The 22,778-nt window shown below is 50.9% G+C and overlaps 1 protein-coding gene across 7 annotated transcripts in view; it reads right to left on the bottom strand.

Moving 5' to 3' along the window:
* LOC139751023 (ankyrin repeat and BTB/POZ domain-containing protein 2) overlaps positions 1 to 22,778 on the bottom strand; it is a 280,164-nt gene that overhangs the window by 174,394 nt on the left and 82,992 nt on the right. Inside the window, exon 1 of one of the 7 annotated variants that reach the window (XM_071666113.1) lies at positions 300 to 2,275. The exons of the other annotated variants lie outside the window; for them this stretch is intronic. Within the exon in view, the coding sequence (XP_071522214.1) occupies positions 300 to 367 (68 nt within the window). The 5' untranslated portion in view covers positions 368 to 2,275. Of the gene's footprint in view, positions 1 to 299; positions 2,276 to 22,778 lie in introns of those variants that run through there. 7 annotated transcript variants of the gene reach the window in all.

The following is a 22,778-nucleotide window of genomic DNA, read 5'->3' as shown; positions in this document are numbered from 1 at the left end:
CTAGACGCGCCAGTCTTTCCTCCTTCGAGTCAGGGCAAGAATAAGTGAGTGAGGAAAGCTAACGTGAAAGTCTACGGTGTGCCTTCCTCAGGGAGGCAACCAGTAGACGATGAGTGTCGTCGACAGACCCACCCTCATCTTCGAGATGAGTTAGGCAATCCAACCATCACGCAATGGGTCACGGTCATCCTGGAAACGACATTGGGAGGAGACACAAGTGAGGGAGGGAGGGGAAGGGTTGGGTGTTAGAGGAGGGTAGGAGAGAGGGACACACACAGAGGGCACCGCCAAGGGCCTACCTTGAGAACTCCTTGAAATCCTTGAAGTCGTCTGAGTGAAGGACAGAGACGCAGCTGCTGTAATCCATTTCTGCTGATGCCTCTTGGACGGCGGCGGTTCCCTCAGCGAGTGTCTCCGGGCCTTCCCATGATGCACACGACCTACCGAACAATCACATATCCACTCCTGAGGTGGGCAGGCGCGCGCGCGCGCGGGCGCGGTGGAGGAGGTATCACCACACGAGCCCCCAACGGTATCAAACAACTGGCTATATAACTAGCTCTCTGATTGGCTGTGCTGTCTATCACTATAAACACTCTGTACAAGATCACCGAACACTACACACTCCGGCTGCGGGGTTGAGGTGGGGAGGGAGGAAGACTGCTTCTATCAAGCGCTCACTGCGTCAGTCCTTCAACAGGTGAGTGATGACTGCACTGGTGGCTCGCGACACGGGGGCTCCTGACCCACCAAGGCTTCTTCGTTCGCGGGGCGCGCACTCACACACACACACCCGAGTAAGCAGAGGTTAAGGTCACATGAAGTCGTTCACTAGATCACCGACGCCCGTAAACACTGGCTGGCCACTCGGGACGGCACGAGGCCGGGTTTAAAGACCATCCTCAACAGAGCGGTCAACGGGTCATTGCGACACCCCGGACAGATGGTTGGAGGAGGGAGGATGATGGGGTGTACGTAGTGTTGTTGTTGGGGGGAAGGAGGAAGGAGGAGGAGATGATGGTTAATAGTATCCTGTAGTAACGGCCTGGAGGAGGAGGAGGAGGGCGGTCACCCCTACAGTCAGCCGGAGGGCGGGGCTGCGTCTCCCTCCTTCAGACAACCGCATCCCGACAAAGGCACCTCCATCAAGCCTGGGGTCGCTGCAGCCGTCTTGCCAACGCTCCCTTCGTCGAACGCTGGAGCACGACGTCTGAAGCTGTGATGCGGACTGTCCCCCTCCCTCCCTCTCCCACCCTCTCCCTCTGTCTCTCTCTCTCTCTCTCACACACACGATGACTGGTGCAAACCTCCTCCTCCTCCTCCTCTCTTTGTTGGCGGGTCCGCTCCAGCTGTGACGAGGGAACGTCAAGTTCTTCCTTCCTTCCCTCCTTCAGCGTCGAACTCCCGTGGCCGACCACGTCAACACCTGTAGGTCTCACACTCTCTCTCGAGAGAGAAACGACCACCCCCTCCTGCAGGACCCGAGTCAGGCTCGGACCACAAGGGCGTCAACGAGGACGAGAGGTCACAGGTGGCTCCTACTGCAGAAGGTAATGCACGTTAGACACTTGGTGATCGCGTCAGCCAACACGACCCCCCTGACACATGCCCTTGGGACACCCGCACGTCCCTGACGACGGCCCTGGACGCTTGCCACGGGTTTTGGGAGCCGTTCCCCTTAGCCACAGGTCGCTGATGCAGGGTCGGGAGGCTGCTGCATGTCAGCGAGGCTTGACGCACGTCCCTGACGCAGGGTCTTGGAGAGCTTGTCACACGTCCCTGACGCAGGGTCTTGGAGAGCTTGTCACACGTCCCTGACGCAGGGTCTTGGAGGGCTTGCCGCACGTCCCTGACGCAGGCTGCGGCAGGGGGTACCTCACCACGACCCTGACACAGGTTCTGGGGGGGGGGGGGGGCGCTGGACCTGCCGGCCCGGTCCACACACGTACACACACTTCCTTATGTTACATAAAACTCACTGCGTCACTGGTCACTGCATGCTAGATTTTGGCACTGCACTTAAGATCCGCACAACCGCAGCGGTCACACCACTGTCTCGGGCGACGAGAGGAGCAAGAGTGAGACATTGAGGCCGCAAGTGGCGCGCGTGTGTCTGTGTGTGTGTATGTGTGTGTGTGTGTATGTGTGTGTGTGTGGTGTGGTAGTGTGGTGGTGGCAGAGGGTGGTGTTGGTAGGAATAGTGTGGTAGTGGTGGTGGCAGGGTGGTGGTACTGGTGGGAGCGGGGCTGGCAGACTGGTTGCGTTGTGGCGCGAACCTGCGGTGTGAGTGGTCGAGTGGGCTTCAACCCGTACCCTCCTCCTCCTCCTCCTCCTCCACCACCACCACCACCGCCGCTGCTGCTGCTGCCTCGTGTTGCTCGCTGCCGCCACCAACACCACAATCGCCACAGCTGCTGTTGCTGCAGCTGGTGATTTCGGGGAAACATATCACTGTGGAGCGAGGAGGTTGCGCAGCCAATATGTGAGGTATAAAGAGGGATGAAAATGGCGGAGGTGAGTGGTTACACAAATGAGCAATGCCATTCCGCCATTCTCCGACGCAACAGAACAAGGGTGTTGTTGTTGTTGTTGTTGTTGTTGTCGGAGCGTCTGCTCAGTGTAAGTCCAATTTCAAAGGTCAGTGGTTAGCGGTTCCCATCATCATTACGAGGAAACGAAGGGTCCTAAAGTGCTAGATACTGGATGGTCGTTTGAACTTTGTTAACTGCCAGTAGGATCATTAAGGCCTTCAACCTCAAACGACACCCACCCTAAACTAAAGAGAAAACATCGGAACAATTTCTTTATGTGTTACTGAACAATTCTAAGTGTACGGCACATCCTAACGCTCACAGGCCAAGCCACACACTTGCTGGTTCGCTCATACACTCGTCATATCTTCGCTAAGCTCAACCCTGTTAACTCTAATCAAATCTGTCATTCAACTCCACAACCACAACTCGACCCCATTCAACTCCACAACCATGAATCGACCCCATTCAACCCCACAACCACAAATCGACCCCATTCAACTCCACAACCACAACTCGACCCCATTCAACTCCACAACCACGACTCGACCCCATTCAACTCCACAACCACAGCTCGACCCTATTCAACTCCACAACCACAACTCGACCCCATTCAACTCCACAACCAAGACTCGACCCCATTCATCTCCACAACCACGACTCGACCCCATTCAACTCCACAACCACAACTCGGCCCCATTCAACTCCACAACCACAACTCGACCCCATTCAACTCCACAACCACAACTCGACCCCATTCAACTCCACAACCACAACTCGACCCCATTCAACTCCACAACCACAACTCGACCCCATTCATATTAAGCTTTGCACTGTATTTCATCATAAAGTCTCTATCATTATCATATACCTTTTTTTTCTCTCTCGAAAATACAAAATATTGGACTTTGCAAATTGCCTTCTAAGTTTATCACATCCTAATATTTTCCCCTGTTTCTTCTTTTTTCCTCCTTTCGTTAATCTCTGTGTGTATCAGTTAAGCCCCGGCCTTGCTGTGGCTGGAGCCTTCAACGTTAATTAGAAAATGGGAGGAGGTTCCAAACCCTTCGAAAAGAAAAAAAAAAAAAAAGAGAAAAAGAAATCTGCACTGCCTTCAGCCATATCTCCGATCCTTCAAATCTGTCAAAATGTTCTTGGCTCCCCAGACCGAGAGCTTTGAAATCTACCATACACCACAGCTGGGGAACAGAGCGATTGTGAGGAACTTGTAAAGTGATAGAAAGAAACTCAATGATTTTTCACCTTTTTCATGAAACATAAAAAACTAAAATCTCTTAAAAATCTGTATACATATAGCTATATGATTTGGCTTCCTGTAAAAGATACCTAAAGACTTGACACTCTATAGAGAAACTCATATATTTTGGCTTCCTTTAAGACAAAGTATATCATCATCAGTCAGTTCACCTTAACATTATTGTCTTAAAATTCTGCAACAAGCTTATTCCATTCATGACTGCTACATAATTTCTATAAGACTCTGAGACTCCTATATGTTTTGGACATCGAGACTGTACGTAGGTGACATATATTGGGGGCAGGTCCCCATTACCTGTCCTCGTAGGTGTCAATACTATGGCCAACCCTCAGCCCAGTAAGAATTCATCCCAATAATGTCTTTCTTGTTGAACATGACACACCTCCATTTTCCAACATATGACTGTCCTTCGAGTCTTCCAAGTCCCATCTAACTTTACCACTGACATCTAACATAATCTTTCCTACAATGTCACTGTGACCTAAGACCTCTCGTGTGTATAGATCGCTAGATTTAGCAAACTTTCGTCTCAGCATTTGCTATCCCAACCCCCTCTGGTACTATGGGGAATTCGAGGCCCTTATGCCTCTGAAAGGATTCCAGACAATCTACCCCTGGACCACTTGATCCTATGGGATGCAGTGAAGCATTGGGTGATAAGGGTTGGAATGCGACCCAGGGCACTGGAGAAGAATGTAAATTTCACTGTAGAGGGAGACTGTTCACCTGCAGCTTCACCGACTGGCTTAGCACAGTGAGGGTCAAGTTGTAAGGGGGAGTGGGGGGTCCTCTTGCATGGGGTTTAGGATTCGCCTTCGTCACCTCCGCCATAGGTTACACCTTCTTCACTATTTTGAGGGTTGAGTGAATACCTTCGTTCTGTTTACACGAACGGTCGTGGCGGTGCACGAACGGTCGTCCCGTTTGCACGAACGGTGGTCGTGCTGAGGGTTAATCTAAGCGTCAGTTGGCGTTGACGAACGGCAAATCAGTCTTAAATGAATCCATTGAGCACGACGGTGCGACCCTTGAGCACGACGGTACGACCCTTGAGTACAACGGTACTACTCAAGCGCGACGGTACGACCCTTGAGCACGATGGTGCGACCCATGAGCACGACGGTGCGACCCTTGAGCACGATGGTACGACCCTTGAGCACGACGGTGCGACCCTTGAGCACGATGGTACGACCCTTGAGCACGATGGTACGACCCTTGAGCACGACGGTGCGACCCTTGAGCACGATGGTACGACCCTTGAGTACGACGGCACGACCCTTGAGCACGACTATACGACCTTTGAGCACGACGGTGCCACTCTTGAGCACAATGTTTAAAACACATAAAGCATAACATGACGGCTTGGGCCTCTGACGCATCCTTGAGGTATGTGATGACCTGACCTTCGAACCCATCACATACTTCAAAGATCGTACCGTTGATCTCAAGGGTCGTACCGTTGATCTCAAGGGTCGTACCGTTGATCTCAAGGGTCGTACCGTTGCGCTCTACGGGGCGAGCACTTCACTAAAGCCAAGGGTCAGGAAGCCAACGATCCTTCCCTCCACCACAGACATCGAAGTAATAGCTGCAGAAGAAGGGAAAAGAAACCCCACAATTGAAGCATTTATAAAGGGTCAGATTCCTTCTGAGATCCGGTTGATGCTCAGGCCAAGACGAGATCCGACACTGTAAATATATATAAAGTCTCACCAGGTGTGGAAACACGATTCTATTAATAGAAGATCCAGCCCCCTTTTTTTTTAAGAGATTCGGAGCGAAAGGTACAGGCAGGAAGAAGGCCTCTCTCTCTCTCTCTCTCTCTCTCTCTCTCTCTCTCTCTCTCTCTCTCTCTCTCTCTCAGGGAGAAAGATAACTCTAGCGTTATCTTTATGGCAATTTCATCTCGTCACAGAAAACGTAACTCACTCAGGTATTCCATTAAAGAAAAAAAAGACTATGTAACCGTAGCCGACCACAAGATTAATCTATCTATCTATCTATCTATCTATATATATATATATATATATATATATATATATATATATATATATATATATATATTGATGCTGCTTACGATTACTGCACCACCAACACTCTCCCTGCTTGCTTGCCCTCCTGCCTGCTTGCCTGCTTGCCCTCTAGCCTGCTTACCCTCCTGCCTGCTTGCCCCCGTGCCAGGTCAGCAGGCGAGGGAAGCAGGCCAAGACCGCGGAGAGTTAAGCAGGTAGTGGCGGTGGCGCTGCTGCTGGCGGGGTCTGCCTCCCTCCAAATGACAGCTTACCAACTGAGGAATGTGAACGACTAGCCGCCTGCCTGGCTGCCGGCTGTGTGGTCACCACCTGTGGAAGATGAGGAGGGGCGCGGGGCGAGAGAGAGGAGGGGGCACGAGGCGGAGGGAGGGAGGGGGCGGTGGTGCTGTGACCAGCGAGAGGGCGGCTATGAGGTGGGGAAGGTGGGTGAGGAGGGAAGGGGGAGAAGAACTGTAGGTTGGGGAGATGAAAAAAAACAAAAAAAGGGGGGAGACTATGTAGGGGTTGAGCCATGGGGGGGGGGGAGAACCTCAAGGAGATGGGGCGGGGGGGGGGTTACTCTAAGACGAAGTAGAGTGTGTGTGTGTGTGTGTGTGTGTGTGTGTGTGTGTGTGTGTGTGTCACCCACACTCCTGCTTACATGTCGGACAATAATTCTGGCGTGTCACTCAAAGGTTCCACCACGCCCCTGGCCCACCTTGGTCCACCACAGTGACGACCTTCTACCACAGACACCACAAACACAGACCTTCTACCACAGACACCACACACACAGACCTTGTACCACAGACACCACACACACACACACACACACACACACAAACCTTCTACCACAGACACCACACACAGACCTTGTACCACAGACACAGAGCACTAAGGTAATGTCTTCAGTGCTCACACATCAGTTCACCTGGACTGTAGGTCGGGGAGGCCTCCCTCACTCACTCCCTCCCTCCCGCCCTCACTGAAAACCTATCATATGATCCTCCCTCCTCCTCCTCTTCCTCTTCCTCCTCTTCCTCCTCTTCCTCTTCCTCCTCCTCTTCCTCTTCCTCCTCTTCCTTCTCCTCCTCCTCCTCTTCCTCCTCTTCCTCACGGTCCATCCACACGAGAGAAACTTTAACCAGGCCAGTTTTTGTATTCAAGTATCTGTACCTCCCCTCCTCCCTCCCTGCCTCTTCTCTCCCCTCCAAAAAAACAAACAGAAAAAAAAACAATCTATATATATCACAAAAGACCATAATCTCCTCCCACCACCACTACCACCACTACCACCACAACCACCGTCACCACCACTACGACCACCACCACTTATTGTCTTCCAGTGGCAGCCAGTGCCCGTACCAGCATGACCCACACCAACTCCTACGCCCTAGCCGCTCATCGCGTCAACACATCCAAAAACATGTCATTAAAAAAAAGATAAAAAAAAAAAAAATCATCTAAATTCATGACCTTTTCCCTCTAGTGCTCATGTCCGCTCATGTCCTTCTTCCCCCCCCCCCCTCCTCTCTCTCTCTCTCTCTCTCTCTCTCTCTCTCTCTCTCTCTCTCTCTCTCTCTCTCTCTCGCCTTTCCATGGAAATTAACCTCATTAATGTCCCTAAGGTGGAGGACCACAGCTTCAGGAGTCAGGTATGGTCTGTTCTTCCCCCAGAAGACCCCACTCCCAACTTTCCTCCAAGTCTCTCTCTCGTCTGTTCTATTTGTTCACCAGCCACTGTTCTCCGTGTTAAGGGTGTCGACCCTCAAGTGGATCTGCCCTGATTAGAACATCCACAGACACGATCCACTTGACCCACTTCATCCCCCCCCACCCCACCCCAACCTAGTCAACACCTCCTCTGAACACCCCCCCCCCCACCCTCCATCTTAAGACACACTCCATTTTCCTTCATGTTGAGACACACACACTCCGTTTTCCTTCATCTCAAGAGACACACTCCATTTTCCTTCATGTTGAGACACGTACACACTCCATTTTCCTTCATCTTAAGAGACACACTCTCCATTTTCTACATCTTAAGACACACTCAATTTTCCTTCATCTTAAGAGACACACTCCATTTTCCTTCATGTTGAGACACACACACACTCCACTTTCCTTCGTCTTAAGAACACACTCTCCATTTTCCTTCATCTTACGAGACACATTCTCCATCTTCTATATCTTAAGATACACTCCATTTTCCTTCATCTTAAGACACACACACTCTCCATTTTCTATATCTTAAGACACACTTTCCTGTTTCCTTCATCTCAACACACACACACACACACACACACACACACACACACACACACACACACACACCCTCCATTTTCTTTCATGAAATTCCTCAGTTCTCCACATTTTCGCCTCTATCTACCTTAACCTGAGCTTCTGTTTCTCAATATCTTTCTATAAGTTGTCCGGCTCCTCCCTCCACCCGCTGCACTCCCCATGTAATCCCTCTCTCTCCCCAAGCTTTCCCCTCCTCTGAATTCCCACCTGATGTACAGAAAATGTGTGTGGGGAGGAGAGGGAATTTCTGTATGATATTGGGGAGGAGAGGAAGCCTGTGTGTGACAGTGGGGAGGGGAGGGCAGGCTCTGTGTGACAGTGGGGAGGGGAGGGCAGGCTCTGTGTGACAGTGGGGAGGGGAGGGCAGGCTCTGTGTGACAGTGGGGAGGGGAGGGCAGGCTCTGTGTGACAGTGGGGAGGGGAGGGCAGGCTCTGTGTGACAGTGGGGAGAGGAGGGCAGGCTCTGTGTGACAGTGGGGAGAGGAGGGCAGGCTCTGTGTGACAGTGGGGAGGGGAGGGCAGGCTCTGTGTGACAGTGGGGAGGGGAGGGCAGGCTCTGTGTGACAGTGGGGAGAGGAGGGCAGGCTCTGTGTGACAGTGGGGAGGGGAGGGCAGGCTCTGTGTGACAGTGGGGAGGGGAGGGCAGGCTCTGTGTGACAGTGGGGAGGGGAGGGCAGGCTCTGTGTGACAGTGGGGAGGGGAGGGCAGGCTCTGTGTGACAGTGGGGAGGGGAGGGCAGGCTCTGTGTAACAGTGGGGAGGGGAGGGCAGGCTCTGTGTGACAGTGGGGAGGGGAGGGCAGGCTCTGTGTGACAGTGGGGAGGAAAGACAGGCTAGTGCTGGTGTCTTGTTCTCGACAACAACAACAACAACAGCAGTGGTGTGCAGGTGTCTTGGGGTAATGTGGTGGGTGAGGGGGGGTGTGGGGGGGGAGGTTGGTCCAGTGCTGGACTTGAGGGAGGGGAAGGGGAGTGGAGGATGGAGGGGGGGGGTAGGGTGGGGTGTTGAAGAGGTTCCCTAACCCCTCTTCACTCCCCTCCCCCCCTCCCCCTCCCCCTCCCCCCCTCCCCCCTGGTTGAACCTGCTAGCTACCTTACGGCTCTGCCCACCTACCACACCCAGGCAGGCCAAAATCAACCTTCAGTACCCCGTCGTTAAGGATCAGTATACTGCCACTCCCGTCTTCCAATCCTAGTCTGGCCACTCCCGAGCGATCGTGCGAAACTCGACCTTACTTCCCTCCTACACAAGGGCGGGAATCGCTTAACCCTATCTAGCTCACACGTGCGATGTAGACGACTCTCGCTCCTGTCGTCCCCGGCCATAAGGAGGAAGACCTGCCATTCCCGGGCTCGCATGGGCTTCTCCCAGTGGGCCGGACGACTGTCGCCCGTACTGCCTACCGTCATAAGGGCGAGAATGGGGCCATGGGGAGAGGAGGAGGGGATAGTGGGTAGATGAGAGGGGGGGGTAAAATGGGGGGAAGGGGTGTGAAAGGGGGGTTGACCCCCCCCCCCCTCCTACCCTGGCCCAACTCTACAATTATTGGCTTCATAACTTAAAGTATGAGGAAGATCCCCTCCCCCCCCACCCCCACACCTCCCCCCGGGCCATGGGAGATGATAGGGGGGGTGAGGGGGTGGGGAGGGGGGGCTGCTGGGGCCTCCTTGTAGGGCAGACCTACGGCTTGAGGAGGGGGGAGGATGGGGGGGGGATACCACCCCCTCTGGCTGGACCGGTGCCTTTGGTCGGTCCAGACCGCTAACGGGGCAGGTCTGGACCGACCCCCCCTCCCTCCTCCCTCCCTCCCTACCCCTCGTCTCTCTGACCTTCCTGGACCACTCGGGTCAAACCTGACCATAACAGACCAGCACAGGTCATGGCGGCTTGACCCGCCACAACACAGACCAGTGGGAGCCGTCTGGGGCCAGTCTGGAGTCATACTGGTTCAAACTGGGGTCATACTGGTTCAGACTGGGGTCATACTAGTTCAAACTGGGGTAATATTGACTCAGACTGGGGTCATACTGACTCAGGCTGAGGTTACACTGGCTCAAACTGGGGTCATATTGGCTCAGGCTGGGGTCATACTGACTCAGGATTGACCCAAGCTGGGGTAATACTGACTCAGGCTGGGGTCATATTGACCCAGGCTGGGGTCATATTGACCCAGGCTGGGGTCATATTGACCCAGGCTGGGGCCACACTGGTTCAGACAATAACCACATCGGGCCAAGAAAGAGCCACACTGACCGTTCCCCCCCCCCCCAGTAAAGGCCTGGAGGGGCCAACCTCCACCATCTGGGCCACGCCGACCAGCTAAGGGTTACGGGAAGCCTGGGTCTGGCAGGTATGGGCGTGTGGGCGTGGGCGCCGTGGGCGTGTAAGCGTGGGCTGGGAAAGGGTTGAGAGACTGACCATGGAGAAACTCAATATTCAACTTATAATGAGTCTTAATCACAAACAACTGTCATATATATATATATATATATATATATATATATATATATATATATATATATATATATATATTGTATCGTTCCTGACCGTGACCCATTCACGGGCCGCCCAGGGTCGAGCGAATAGATTCGAATCCCGGTTGTGCGGCAGTCAGTCCACAATCAACCCAGCTGTTCATCCAACCTTAGGGGATGGGCCTTTCTTTAGTCACATTGACAGAAAACGTTTCGTGTATACATCAGTATATCAGTGCTGGCGTGCCTACGTGCGTGTATGTGTACGCTCATTAAGACCAGGTTTTAACTACGGTAGTGTGTTGTTATAATACATGTGTCTCGGTTGTTGTGGATGACTGGTGATGTGGTGCTGGGGGCGCCTCGAGAGCTCCAGCCATGAGAGTTCGAAACCCGTGTACGCGCGACGGAACCTTCCGAAAACGCCGAGGGACGCAACGAAATGAGCACGACTTGCGACGCTTTTGAGCACGACTTGCGACGCTCTTGAGCACGACTTGCGACGCTCTTGAGCACGACTTGCGGACCCTTGGGTGCCATGGCATGACCTTTGACCTGACCTCCTCCTTGGTGGGGGAGTTCGAGACCAGAGCATCGTTATCTAAATGTCGCACCGCCTGCACCGTCGTGTTCAGGGGGTCGTACCATCGTGTTCTTCAAGGGTCGTACCACCGTGTTCTTCAAGGATCGTACCTTCGTGTTCAGGGGGTCGTACCATAGTATTCTTCAAGGGTCGTAACGTCGTGTTCAGGGTGTCGTACCATCGTGTTCTTCAAGGGTCGTACCTTCGTGTTCAGGGTGTCGTACCATCGTGTTCTTCAAGGGTCGTACCATCGTGTTCTTCAAGGGTCGTACCATCGTGTTCTTCAAGGGTCGTACCATCGTGTTCTTCAAGGGTCGTACCTTCGTGTTCAGGGGGTCGTACCACCGTGTTCTTCAAGGGTCGTACCGGCGTGGCTCAAGGTGTTAAAGTAAGCATTCAGTCTCCTTCTAGTTCCCTTCCATCTCTCCAGCGCTTCGCAGACGTGGCAGCAAGACTTCCGTCTCTTGCTAACTTCCGCAGCGTCGGGGCGGTCGTCGGGGTGGACGCCGGCCAGACAGGAGCTGCTGCTGCCGCCACTGCTGCTGCCCTCCTCCTCCTGGTAGCGCGGCCGCCCCTCCGTCCGTCCCTGAATGAAGTGTTCAACCCCCACTCGCCACAGGGACCCCGGTCCGCCACTACCGCTGTGGCGGACCGGACTGTAGTGGTCGGGCTCCACAATCATCGGTCACTCTCTCCTCCACCTCCACCACCACCCACCACAGTGGCAAGATAAGAAGAAGAAAGACACCAGACCGTCGTCTCAGTGGACCACTTCCTGCGTCAGGAGCCAGGCGGCATCATGATCCTATGCGCTGTGGTGGAAGCATACCAACGAGTGATGAGGTGGACGGAATCCCCGGGCGTCAATGCCACCAGAAGACCGGACACGTCCCTGTGTTTGTCCAAGGTGAGGTCAGGTTATGGCCAGCGGACGGTTCATTTGCATGCCTTCCACCACACACTACACCACACCACACCACTATACATACCCCACACTGCCCTTACCTAACCTTACCTTACCTTACCTTAACCTAACTTGCTACGTAAGTTAGAGCTGGGTTAAAGGAAGTTATCCATTCATCACTCTTCCCCTCGCTAGCCCCTCCCTGAGCAACAGGGTGAGGGAGGATGGTACGTCAAGTCTATCTTGGTCCCACCAGCCACACACTTGTCGAAGTCACAAGTTAAACATTGAGTATATAAATATAAGAAAGCTCTCATATCAGAGACGTGAGGAGACTGTAACTGTGGCGAAGGACAGACGGAAAGAGATGTTAAGTGTCGCTATGTAAGGAGAGAAATGAATACATATTAAGTGTGGGTATGTAAGGAGAGAAAGAGGTATATATATATCACAACGACCTAACCCCTTTGAATTCCCAACGGCCACACAGTAATCATGAGACAAGCTGTAGCTTCCTGGGCATCAAGTGTGCTTTCTCCAGAGGGACGGGAATACAAACGAACCTTCCACTGGAAATGGAAACTAGAATAAAACATCTACTCGAGCGAGGAAAAAGAACCAACAATATGGAGTAGCGAAAAAGAAAGAAGAGTATTGAGGAGTAAAGGAAAAAACAAAAGAGGATTCATAAAGGCAGTGTAGGCACGGTTTGGATCGCCTGAGATGCGAGAGCAACGCCTCGCCAAAGGATGAATCAATCCTTCATACAAATCGGAGCAACAGCTCGCAGCTGAGCCACGTCAATGCGAGCAGGACTGCCGGTCCTCCCTCTCTGTAATGTCGGGTTTTCAGGACCTGATTACATGTTACGCTGATGGCAAAGTATGTTCATTGTACCGAGCGGTGTGGCATTACCGAGCCATCACAGGAGCTGAGAGAGATGTGAGGAATGTTATAAATAGGAAAAATATGAAAGGAACTGAATTTCTTGAAGCCTTGGACTCGACTGAGTTTGATCTGGCCCTCCGCTCCTGTCGAACCATTACGAGACGAGACGCAGACCGAGCGAAAGGAGACGCAATATCAGATATGAAGATGAGACTCTGCAGTCTGGCAGAGTCGGCGGAGGGAGTAGGAGAGCACTGGGTCATCTGGTGAGGAGAGAAATAGATGATGACGATGAGCGAGAGGAACATAAGAGAGGAGACAAGACAGAACCCTGAGGGACGCCACTGTTGTTATAGGGAAAGAGAGAAGGGGAAAAAAAAGAGGAACATAAGAGAGGAGACAGGATAGGACCCCGAGGGACGCCACTGTTGTTATAGGGAAAGAGAGAAGGGGAAAAAAAGAGGAACATAAGAGAGGAGACAGGATAGGACCCCGAGGGACGCCACTGTTGTTATAGGGAAAGAGAGAAGGGGAAAAAAAAGAGGAACATAAGAGAGGAGACAGGATAGGACCCCGAGGGACGCCACTGTTGTTATAGGGAAAGAGAGAAGGGGAAAGAGAAAAAGGCAGAGGATGCTGCTGGAGAGGGTAGAGATGGCGAGCTTGAAGACGATATGCTCCCGATGCCACGCCCTTATCAGGGGCTTCCCAGATATCGAGGACCAGACGAAGAAGGAGTCTCCAGACTTTCCTCAAAAGACTCTGACCAGACGTGGGTATGCCGTGGCCAGGGATATATACACACCCGCCCTACACCGGGGATCTCGTCCTTGGTGGAGTCATACTCATCCCCCACAGCGACGAGCGAGGGTGGAGAGAATGGAGGAGGAGGAGGAGGAGGAGGAAGTCCAGCGATCTTGGAGGTAGTGAAGGTCAGAGCTTGAAGGAAACAGTTGGTTGGAGGAGTTTGAAGGGTCGTCCCACCTCCTTGAGAGAAAGAGAGAGAGAGAGAGAGAGAGAGAGAGAGAGAGAGAGAGAGAGAGAGAGAGAGAGAATAGACAGTAGGAGAGATGGCTATGGTAACGGTCGTGTGACGGGAGCTGGGACAGACAGACAGACCCGTCCTGCTAACGACCGGAGGAAACCAACCAATCAAGAGACACAAGAGTAGATTACGTCACTGATTATGACCAGTGATGTTATACATCCCAGGTGTGGGACACCACTGGTGGGATGCACCACGGGATAGTTCGCCCAAGACTGACATGGGATGGCTACATGGCTGACCTGAGATTGCTACAGGTGACCTGGGATTGCTACAAGTGACCTGGGATCGCTACAAGTAAACTAAGGCTTCTGCAAGTGACCTGGGATTGCTACAAGTGACCTGGGATTGCTACAAGTGACCTGGGACTGCTACAAGTGACCTGGGATTGCTACAAGTAAACTAAGACTTCTACAAGTGACCTGGGACTGCTACAAGTGACCTGGGATTGCTACAAGTGACCTGGGACTGCTACAAGTGACCTGGGATTGCTACAAGTAAACTAAGACTTCTACAAGTGACCTGGGACTGCTACAAGTGACCTGGGATTGCTACAAGTGACCTGGGACTGCTACAAGTGACCTGGGGTTGCTACAAGTAAACTAAGACTTCTACAAGTGACCTGGGACTGCTACAAGTGACCTGGGATTGCTACAAGTAAACTAGGACTTCTACAAGTGACCTGGGATTGCTACAAGTGACCTGGGATTGCTACAAGTAAACTAGGACTTCTACAAGTGACCTGGGATTGCTATAGGTGACCTGGGATTGCTCAAGAGCGGAGATCAGGCCAAGAGTGACGTAATCTTACCTGCTTGTGATTGTCACGTCACAAAGACGCTGTGTCCTAGTGTCATGTCCCACGACGCCCGCGTCCAGTGACACGTGTTCACCGCAGGTGTGTGTGTGTGTGTGTGTGTGTCCGGCATAACAAACCATCGTGCGGCCGTGACGTCACCGCCCCGCCAGCTAACGGGCCATTACCAGGGGGGGGGGGGCAATCTCAACGACCTGGTGACGACCCCGTCCATTACTGGTGCTCCGAGACGACCGTCTGGCGCCGGCTGACCCCTCTCCCTCCCCCCACCCCCCCCGCCCCCTTATGTACGACAGGACGACCCTTGAGCACGATGATACGACCCTTGAGCACGACGGTACGACCCATGAGCACGATGATACGACCCTTGAGCACGACGGTACGACCCTGAGCACGACAATATGACCATTAGGTACGACGGTACGACCCCTTGGGTACAAATAGGGGCGTGAAGCACGGACTTGGCCCTCAAGGGTCGTACCGTCGTGCTCAAAGGTCATACCGTAGTGTTTAAGGGTCGTAACTGTGTGCTCAAGGGTCGTACCAATCACACGACCATGACGGACGACCTGGAGTACTTAACAAGTACCACAACAGAGAAACATCTACAATAAGTACTCCCTGTAAAGTATAAGTGTGTGTGTGTGTGTGTGTGTGTGTGTGTGTGGACTTGATACTTATCGTAAAGTATAAGTGCTGGTCGCCTGACAACACTAGATGCAACAGACGTGCCATGCGTGCGTCATGCAACAGACGTGTCATGCGTGCGTCATGCAACAGACGTGCCATGCGTGCATCATGCAACAGACGTGCCATGCGTGCGTCATGCAACAGACGTGCCATGCGTGCATCATGCAACAGACGTGCCATGCGTGCATCATGCAACAGACGTGCCATGCGTGTATCATGCAACAGACGTGTCATGCGTGCGTCATGCAACAGACGTGTCATGCATGCATCATGCAACAGACGTGCCATGCGTGTATCATGCAACAGACGTGTCATGCGTGCGTCATGCAACAGACGTGCCATGCGTGCGTCATGCAACAGACGTGTCATGCGTGCGTCATGCAACAGACGTGCCATGCGTGCATCATGCAACAGACGTGTCATGCGTGCGTCATGCAACAGACGTGTCATGCACGCATCATGCAACAGACTCGCCATGCGTCCACCATGCACCAGAACCAAGGGAAATCTACGGAAAAAATAAACTACAAATGAAAAGAGAATGTGATGAAGGTTGAGAGGGAGCTAAAGAATTTTTGATAATGATAAGAAAGATTGGAATAAATGAAGATAAGAAAATGCAATAGGTGAACTACACCCACTGTGGTGAACCACACCATCCCCAGGTGTGGTACACCCACTGTGGTAGGCCCCACCCACACCATCCCCAGGTGTGGACACCCACTGTGGTAGGCCCCACCCACACAATCACCAGGTGTGGACACCCACTGTGGTAGGCCCCACCCACACCATCCCCAGGTGTGGACACCCACTGTGGTAGGCCCCACCCACACCATCCCCAGGTGTGGTACACCCACTGTGGTAGGCCCCACCCACACCATCCCCAGGTGTGGACACCCACTGTGGTAGGCCCCACCCACACAATCACCACCCACCTCGGAGTGTCGTTTACAGTGTAAGCTGGGCGGGAAGGTGTTCCTCTCCTCCTGAATTAGCATATGAAAGAGGGCGCTGTAGTGTACTGACGCCCCCACCTCCACCTGCCGCTCCTGACGGTCTGGCCTCCCCAACATCCTGAGCACCACAAGGACATACGGGTTTTTTTTTCGCCATTTTTTTCATTCTTTTCCCTCGAAAATTCCTCTCGCTAATTGCTACTACAAGAGTAATTAATCATATCATTACAATCATTAAAAATTCGTATAATTAGTTTTCATTAGTAACATTTTTACTAAAAAAAATACAAACATTTTTTCGGAATTAAAACGTTAAGTTTAACGAATCTGATCGAATTCTTGAACCATATTTGTGCTATATAAATTCTGTCCAATCTGTCTGTCCGTCTGTCTGTCTCAACACATGCCGAGGAAGACGCCAGATACACGACAACTAACCCTATTCACAGTTGTAAACACGTCAAAGAAGTTACCAGGAGCACGATGACTAACCCACCTACACAGCTGCCATTGATTCATTCCATTTCCTTGGCAGAAAACCCAATATACCAATATACACAGCGAGGTGAGGTTAAACCACGTTATACTAGTGTGGTCCCATTATGACAGTATAACCAGCGGAGTGGTTATACCACGTTATACCAACGTGGTCCCAATATACCAATATACCCAGCGAAGTAAGGTTATACCACGTTATACCAGTGAGGTCTTGATATACCAGTATACCCAGCGGAGTAAAGGTTATACCACGTTATACCAGTGTGGTATCAATATACCAGTATACCCAGCGGAGTAAAGGTTATACCACGTTATACCAGCGTGGTATCAATATACCAGTATACCCAGCGGAGTAAAGGTTATACCACGTTATACCAGCGTGGTATCAATATACCAGTATACCCAGCGGAGTAAAGGTTATACCACGTTATACCAGTGTGGTATCAATATACCAGTATACCCAGTAAGGTGAAGGTTATACCAACGAGTGTGACTACCTCCCCCTCCCCCCCCCCACCCTCCCCCCCCTACCCCCCCTTCTCTCACACTAACATGGTCTCCCGTCTATTGTTTAGCGATGCTGAGGGATATGTCAATGATAACTGAGGAGCGTGTCGTCTTTTGTTAATGAAGGTGTTCCGTTATCACTTAACTCTGTGTCCACTACCGACCTGGCTTTTGTTAATGGAGGTTTTCCCAATACTCCATTACCGAAGTAATAGTGTCTTGACTTAATTAAATGCTATCCCCTTTATTAATCTACTAATTTGAATGTTTTAAATAATTATTTTCCCGTGTATTAGAATTTTTATTTAAGTTCGTTATTAATTATATAGATAATTTTTTTTTCTGCCTTTTATTTATGAACACTTGAGATAAACAATGGCGGAATGCGGATGACAGAGAGAGAGAGAGAGAGAGAGAGAGAGAGAGAGAGAGAGAGAGAGAGAGAGAGAGAGAGAGAGAGAGAGAGAGATGCGACGTCAGTTTTTGGCTGTTAATTGATGGTAATTATTTAGTGAGTGATTGCTGCCTCCTTCCCTCCCTCCCTCCCTCCCTCCCTCCCTCCCTCTCTCCCTCCCTCACCCATCTATAAATCAGTAACTGACCAATTACCAAACCACTTAAACCAACACCAATTCATCGTTACATCATCAGCTAAGGATTAATGACACGTCTAATCACCAATTATCCCTACTAATTAAGCAGGACCCGCTCATTATCATAGTGTATATGGCATGGATCGAGTGCTTACTGAAGTAATGTCCTGATTAATCTATAGAACGACATGAAATGATTAATGTAATGATTCCTATTATTCAACCTGTTGAGTACGATACCAGGAGTTATCGTACATTAAAAAAAAACGGGTTAAGTCGTCGTACTCAGGGGGTCAAGTCGTCGTACTCAGGGGGGTCAAGTCTTATTACAATACAGCTTTAACTAGCGTAACTACCAATCTGTACTGAACGAGGAGGGGGAGTCGTACACACGTGGGCCCCCTTCCCCCCCCCCCTCCCCCATCTCTTGAACATTCTCCATTATCGTGTTCATCTTTTCAGTGGCTCTGTAGTGTCCACATTTACCACATCCTCCTCCACCTCCTCCACTATATTCCACTCATCCATCATTCTCATGGCATGGAAATACATTTTCTACATCTATCTTTTTTTTTTATAGATGTATCTTGCTTCGTGTTATGTTCCCTGGCTGTTCTATCCCTACATCTCTCGCAGAACTGTTCATCATCCAAGTCATCGACCTAAGAAACTTTGTAAGGTGTGATCAGGTCACCCCTTACTCTTCTCTCTTCCAAGAGGGAGGATGATCAGATTTAAAGCTCTTAGCCTCAACCCTGGAACATAACTCATCATTCTGGTACCAGCTTCGTGGTCCTCCTCTGGACCTTCTCTATGAGCTCTGTGTGCTTCTTTAGGTGTGTTTGTGTGTGTGTGTGTGTGTGTGTGTGTGTGTGTGTGTGTGTGTGTACTACACCACCAATACCCAATGGTATTCAGCAGAAAAGCCACCATCACCAACATCTCCAACATTGGCGAACGACAGACATCAACATCTCCACCACTCGCGTTTCTACAGCGCCTCCAGAGAGAGAGAGAGAGAGAGAGAGAGAGAGAGAGAGAGAGAGAGAGAGAGAGAGAGACCCAACCACCCCCTAACCCCCAACACCCCCCCCCCACACCCTACACGGAGGTGCCATAAGAGAAAGATTTAAGACGCGACTCTGAATAAGAATGGGCCCGGCAATGTGGCTACCACCCTCGCTGACGCACACCACACTGACCCATACACCCCAGGGTCGCTAGAGGTGAGGTTCGCTGGCAGGATGAGGAGCCAGCGACCGGCCCCAGCAGTTGTCTGGGATACAAAAGGATCTCACCCCACACAAAGGGGATCAGAACGCCCTTCCACCTCCCCCTAGAATTGAAAAAAAAAAAAAAAAAGAGGAGCGACCACACACACAGAGGAGATCGGATCCCACTTACGTCTCCGTCTCACACGAACGTATTATCTCTCTCGTATCTCTCCTCCTCCTCCTCTAAACTAAGGATTTTCTTCGTGATTTAAGAGATATTTTCGTCTGTGGTGAGAGAGATATGTCTCCTGTGGATGGCTCACGTCTCGCCAGGTGGTCTGGAGACAGACATTCTCCCTCACGTTAGAAATACGACAAACTCTCAACTTATAACTACAACTTTATACAATAACTGTATAATACATCAGTTATTTTCCTCCCTCTTCCTTTCTCTTACCTTATAAATAACCCACAACACTGTAGCCAACTACAGACGATGACAGAGACCTGATGTCACCAACCGTAAGGAAAATATAACACCCAGGTATGGTGTGGTAACACTTGCCTCAACTTCACTATAATTAGTCTCTTAATTCTCTGGCAGGTGGCGCGTCTGAGGGCATTTCTGTACGTGGGGTTCGAACCTGGAAATTGGTCTATGAGTCACGTCCTCGTGGGCCCCTCCCACTCAGCCAGGCAGCCAATCCCACACCTCACAAGGCGTGATATATACATATATATATATATATATGTGTGTGTGTGTGTGTGTGTGTGTGTGTGTGTGTCATACTGGAATCATAGTTCACAGTTGTTAACTAATGTTGTAAACGAATGTTTTAGTTACAGTTCAAGACACGTCTGGTGTTGTTGCCGTTTTCTATGAAGTGTTATAATTCACAACCTCACCCACAACCCCAACCCCCCCAACCCCAACCCCCCCCACCGCCCCAACCCCCCCCCCCCAAAAAAAAAAAAAAACATGACATTTCACTGTAATTCTAAATTCGTCTCTCAAAACGGACCTGGGCAAATATATAGTGGAAATTTAAGAGAAGGAACACGTAATTGATAACAAAATCATAAGATTAGAATTTAAAAAAATTTGAAATTATATAAAAATGTAGATATGAAAATAAATAAAAACTGATGATAAGAATAATATGACGAAAATAAAGATATGAGAAAATTTGAAAATTGAGACTAATAAAACAAATTAAAGAAATAATGATATGGGAAAATACTTATCACCAAAAATACACACACAAGCTTTGATGAAATATATGTTAAAGAAAAATGAAAAAAAAACAGAAAAGTGATTCAATTGAAAAGTGATTCAACTGAAATCTAAAACCAAAACACTGGAACTTTATAGAAGATTAAGGATTAAAAACCCACAACAAAAAAACAAAATAAGACAAAAAGAAAATGGGGAGAAACACTGAAAACTCAGAATAAGACAACTAAAAAGAAAATGGGAAGAAGCACTGGAACCACAACATTTATGATAAAAAAAAACTAGAAATTAAAAATCAAAATAAGACAACCGAGAAAAAAAAATAAAAAAAGGGGGGGGTGGATATGCAAAAAGTTTACCCCCCAAAATAAAACCGAAAATTACAATAAGGTTAAATATTTACTGAAATTTGAGCTGTATGAACATCACTATTCACCGGGGGTAGGATGGGGGAGGGGGGGGGGGGAATGGGGGGAGGAGGAGGAAGAGGAGGAGGAGAGGGGGATGGACTGGCTGGTGGGTGATGGTGAGGGGGGAAGGGGGTGACAGAGGAAGGGGGGGAAGGGGGTGTAGTGTCTTGTCCAGTGGCGGTGTTGACAGCGTTGGGGAGGGGGGAGGGGGAGGGGGAAGGGGAGGGGGGGAGGGGGGGAGGGGAGGGGGAGAGACACACCAGGCCCCTCCCCTCCCCCTCCCCTCCCCCATTCGGTCACCCACCTCCCACCACCACCACCAATCCCCCTCCCTCCCCCCCCCATCACCACCACAACCCCCCCTCCCCCCTCCCCCTCCCCTCCCCTCTGTACCCAGGCGACTTCAGGCAGACACCGCGGCCAACACCAGGAGGGGGGGGGGGGGAGAGGGAGTGAGACAGACATCCACTGAATAATTCACAGAAGACGATCTTCCTCAGCAGCTCTCTCTCTCTCTCTCTCTCTCTCTCTCTCTCTCTCTCTCTCTCTCTCTCTCTCTCTCTCTCCTACGGTTAACAGACGGGTGTGTGTGTGTGTGTGTGTGTGTGTGTGTGTGTGTGATGCAAGTGTAGGTGGGGGAGGGGGAGGTGAGGTGGGGGAAGGAGGAGGGGGGGAGGGAAAGAGGTTGTTGCTCAGTGGAGCGTGGTAACCCCCCCTTCCCCCCTCCCCCCTTACTGATAGAGAGACACCAGGTGAACACATGGGAATATAGATGGGCCGGGGGGGGGGCGGTAGGGGGAGGGGGGGAAGAGTTACATTCACAGAAAACGGCGGGAGGGGCCGGGGTCATAACACGTACACCCAGCCATTCACACGTATCCTACACCTTATATCCTTTTTTCTAGGTGTAGTATATAATGACACACACACACACACACACACACACAGACACACACACACAGACACACACATATAGACACACGGTGTCATATGTACACATGATTCCACATAGATATGACCCCCTCCCCCCACACACACTATCAACCCTCCTCACCCCACATATTGCCCTCAACACCTTAATCTCTAACACTTTCCCTCTCCTCCTCCTCTTCCTCCTGGTTTACCCCCTCACGACCACACGACTCCAGTGGGACCACGACCCCATAGCATCGAACACGACCATATCTGCTCTCATGGACAACTGACCTCTCTTTCCAAACCCTCCTCCTCAGAGCGCCCAGAACCTTCGCTCCACCACCCCCTTACCCACCTTATGGCTCACTTCACATCCCAAGGATCCATTCTCAAGTATGTGGAAAAAAAAAAACACTCCACTTCCTCTAAATTGTCTCCATCCAAATTCATATTCTCCAGGCAACTTCTCTCTCTCTCTCTCTCTCTCTCTCTCTCTCTCTCTCTCTCTCTCTCTCTCTCTCTCTCTCTCTCTTCAACATCATAATCTTACTTTTCTTCAGATCTCAACTCAGGCATTGCTATCACATCCACTCCACCCTCTTTTCCGCCACACTGATCGTCTTCCGCAAAGTCATTTACCAATGGCGTCAATTATGGCCGTGCACCGCCCAGGGCGTCAGCACGACTCCACCCCACAATATAACCTCGATGAACATCTGTGTGTGTGTGTCTGTGTGTGTGTCACATGACACTCGCGGTGTCGGAAGACCAGGCTGGTCATGTGACGCATTGTGCTGCGCATCCCCGACCCTCAAAATGCCTAAGACCACAAGAACGAAAGGAACAAAATTCCACTTACCATGACACTGGGCGTCTCATACAATCCCTCCATCTTCACTATCTGGAAATATAAACTCACCAACAC

The sequence above is a fragment of the Panulirus ornatus genome, chromosome 10, assembly GCF_036320965.1.
Source record: "Panulirus ornatus isolate Po-2019 chromosome 10, ASM3632096v1, whole genome shotgun sequence".
Classification (NCBI taxonomy): domain Eukaryota; kingdom Metazoa; phylum Arthropoda; class Malacostraca; order Decapoda; family Palinuridae; genus Panulirus; species Panulirus ornatus.
The sequence above is the reverse complement of the archived record's forward strand: the minus strand, read 5'-3'. Positions and strand labels throughout refer to the sequence as shown.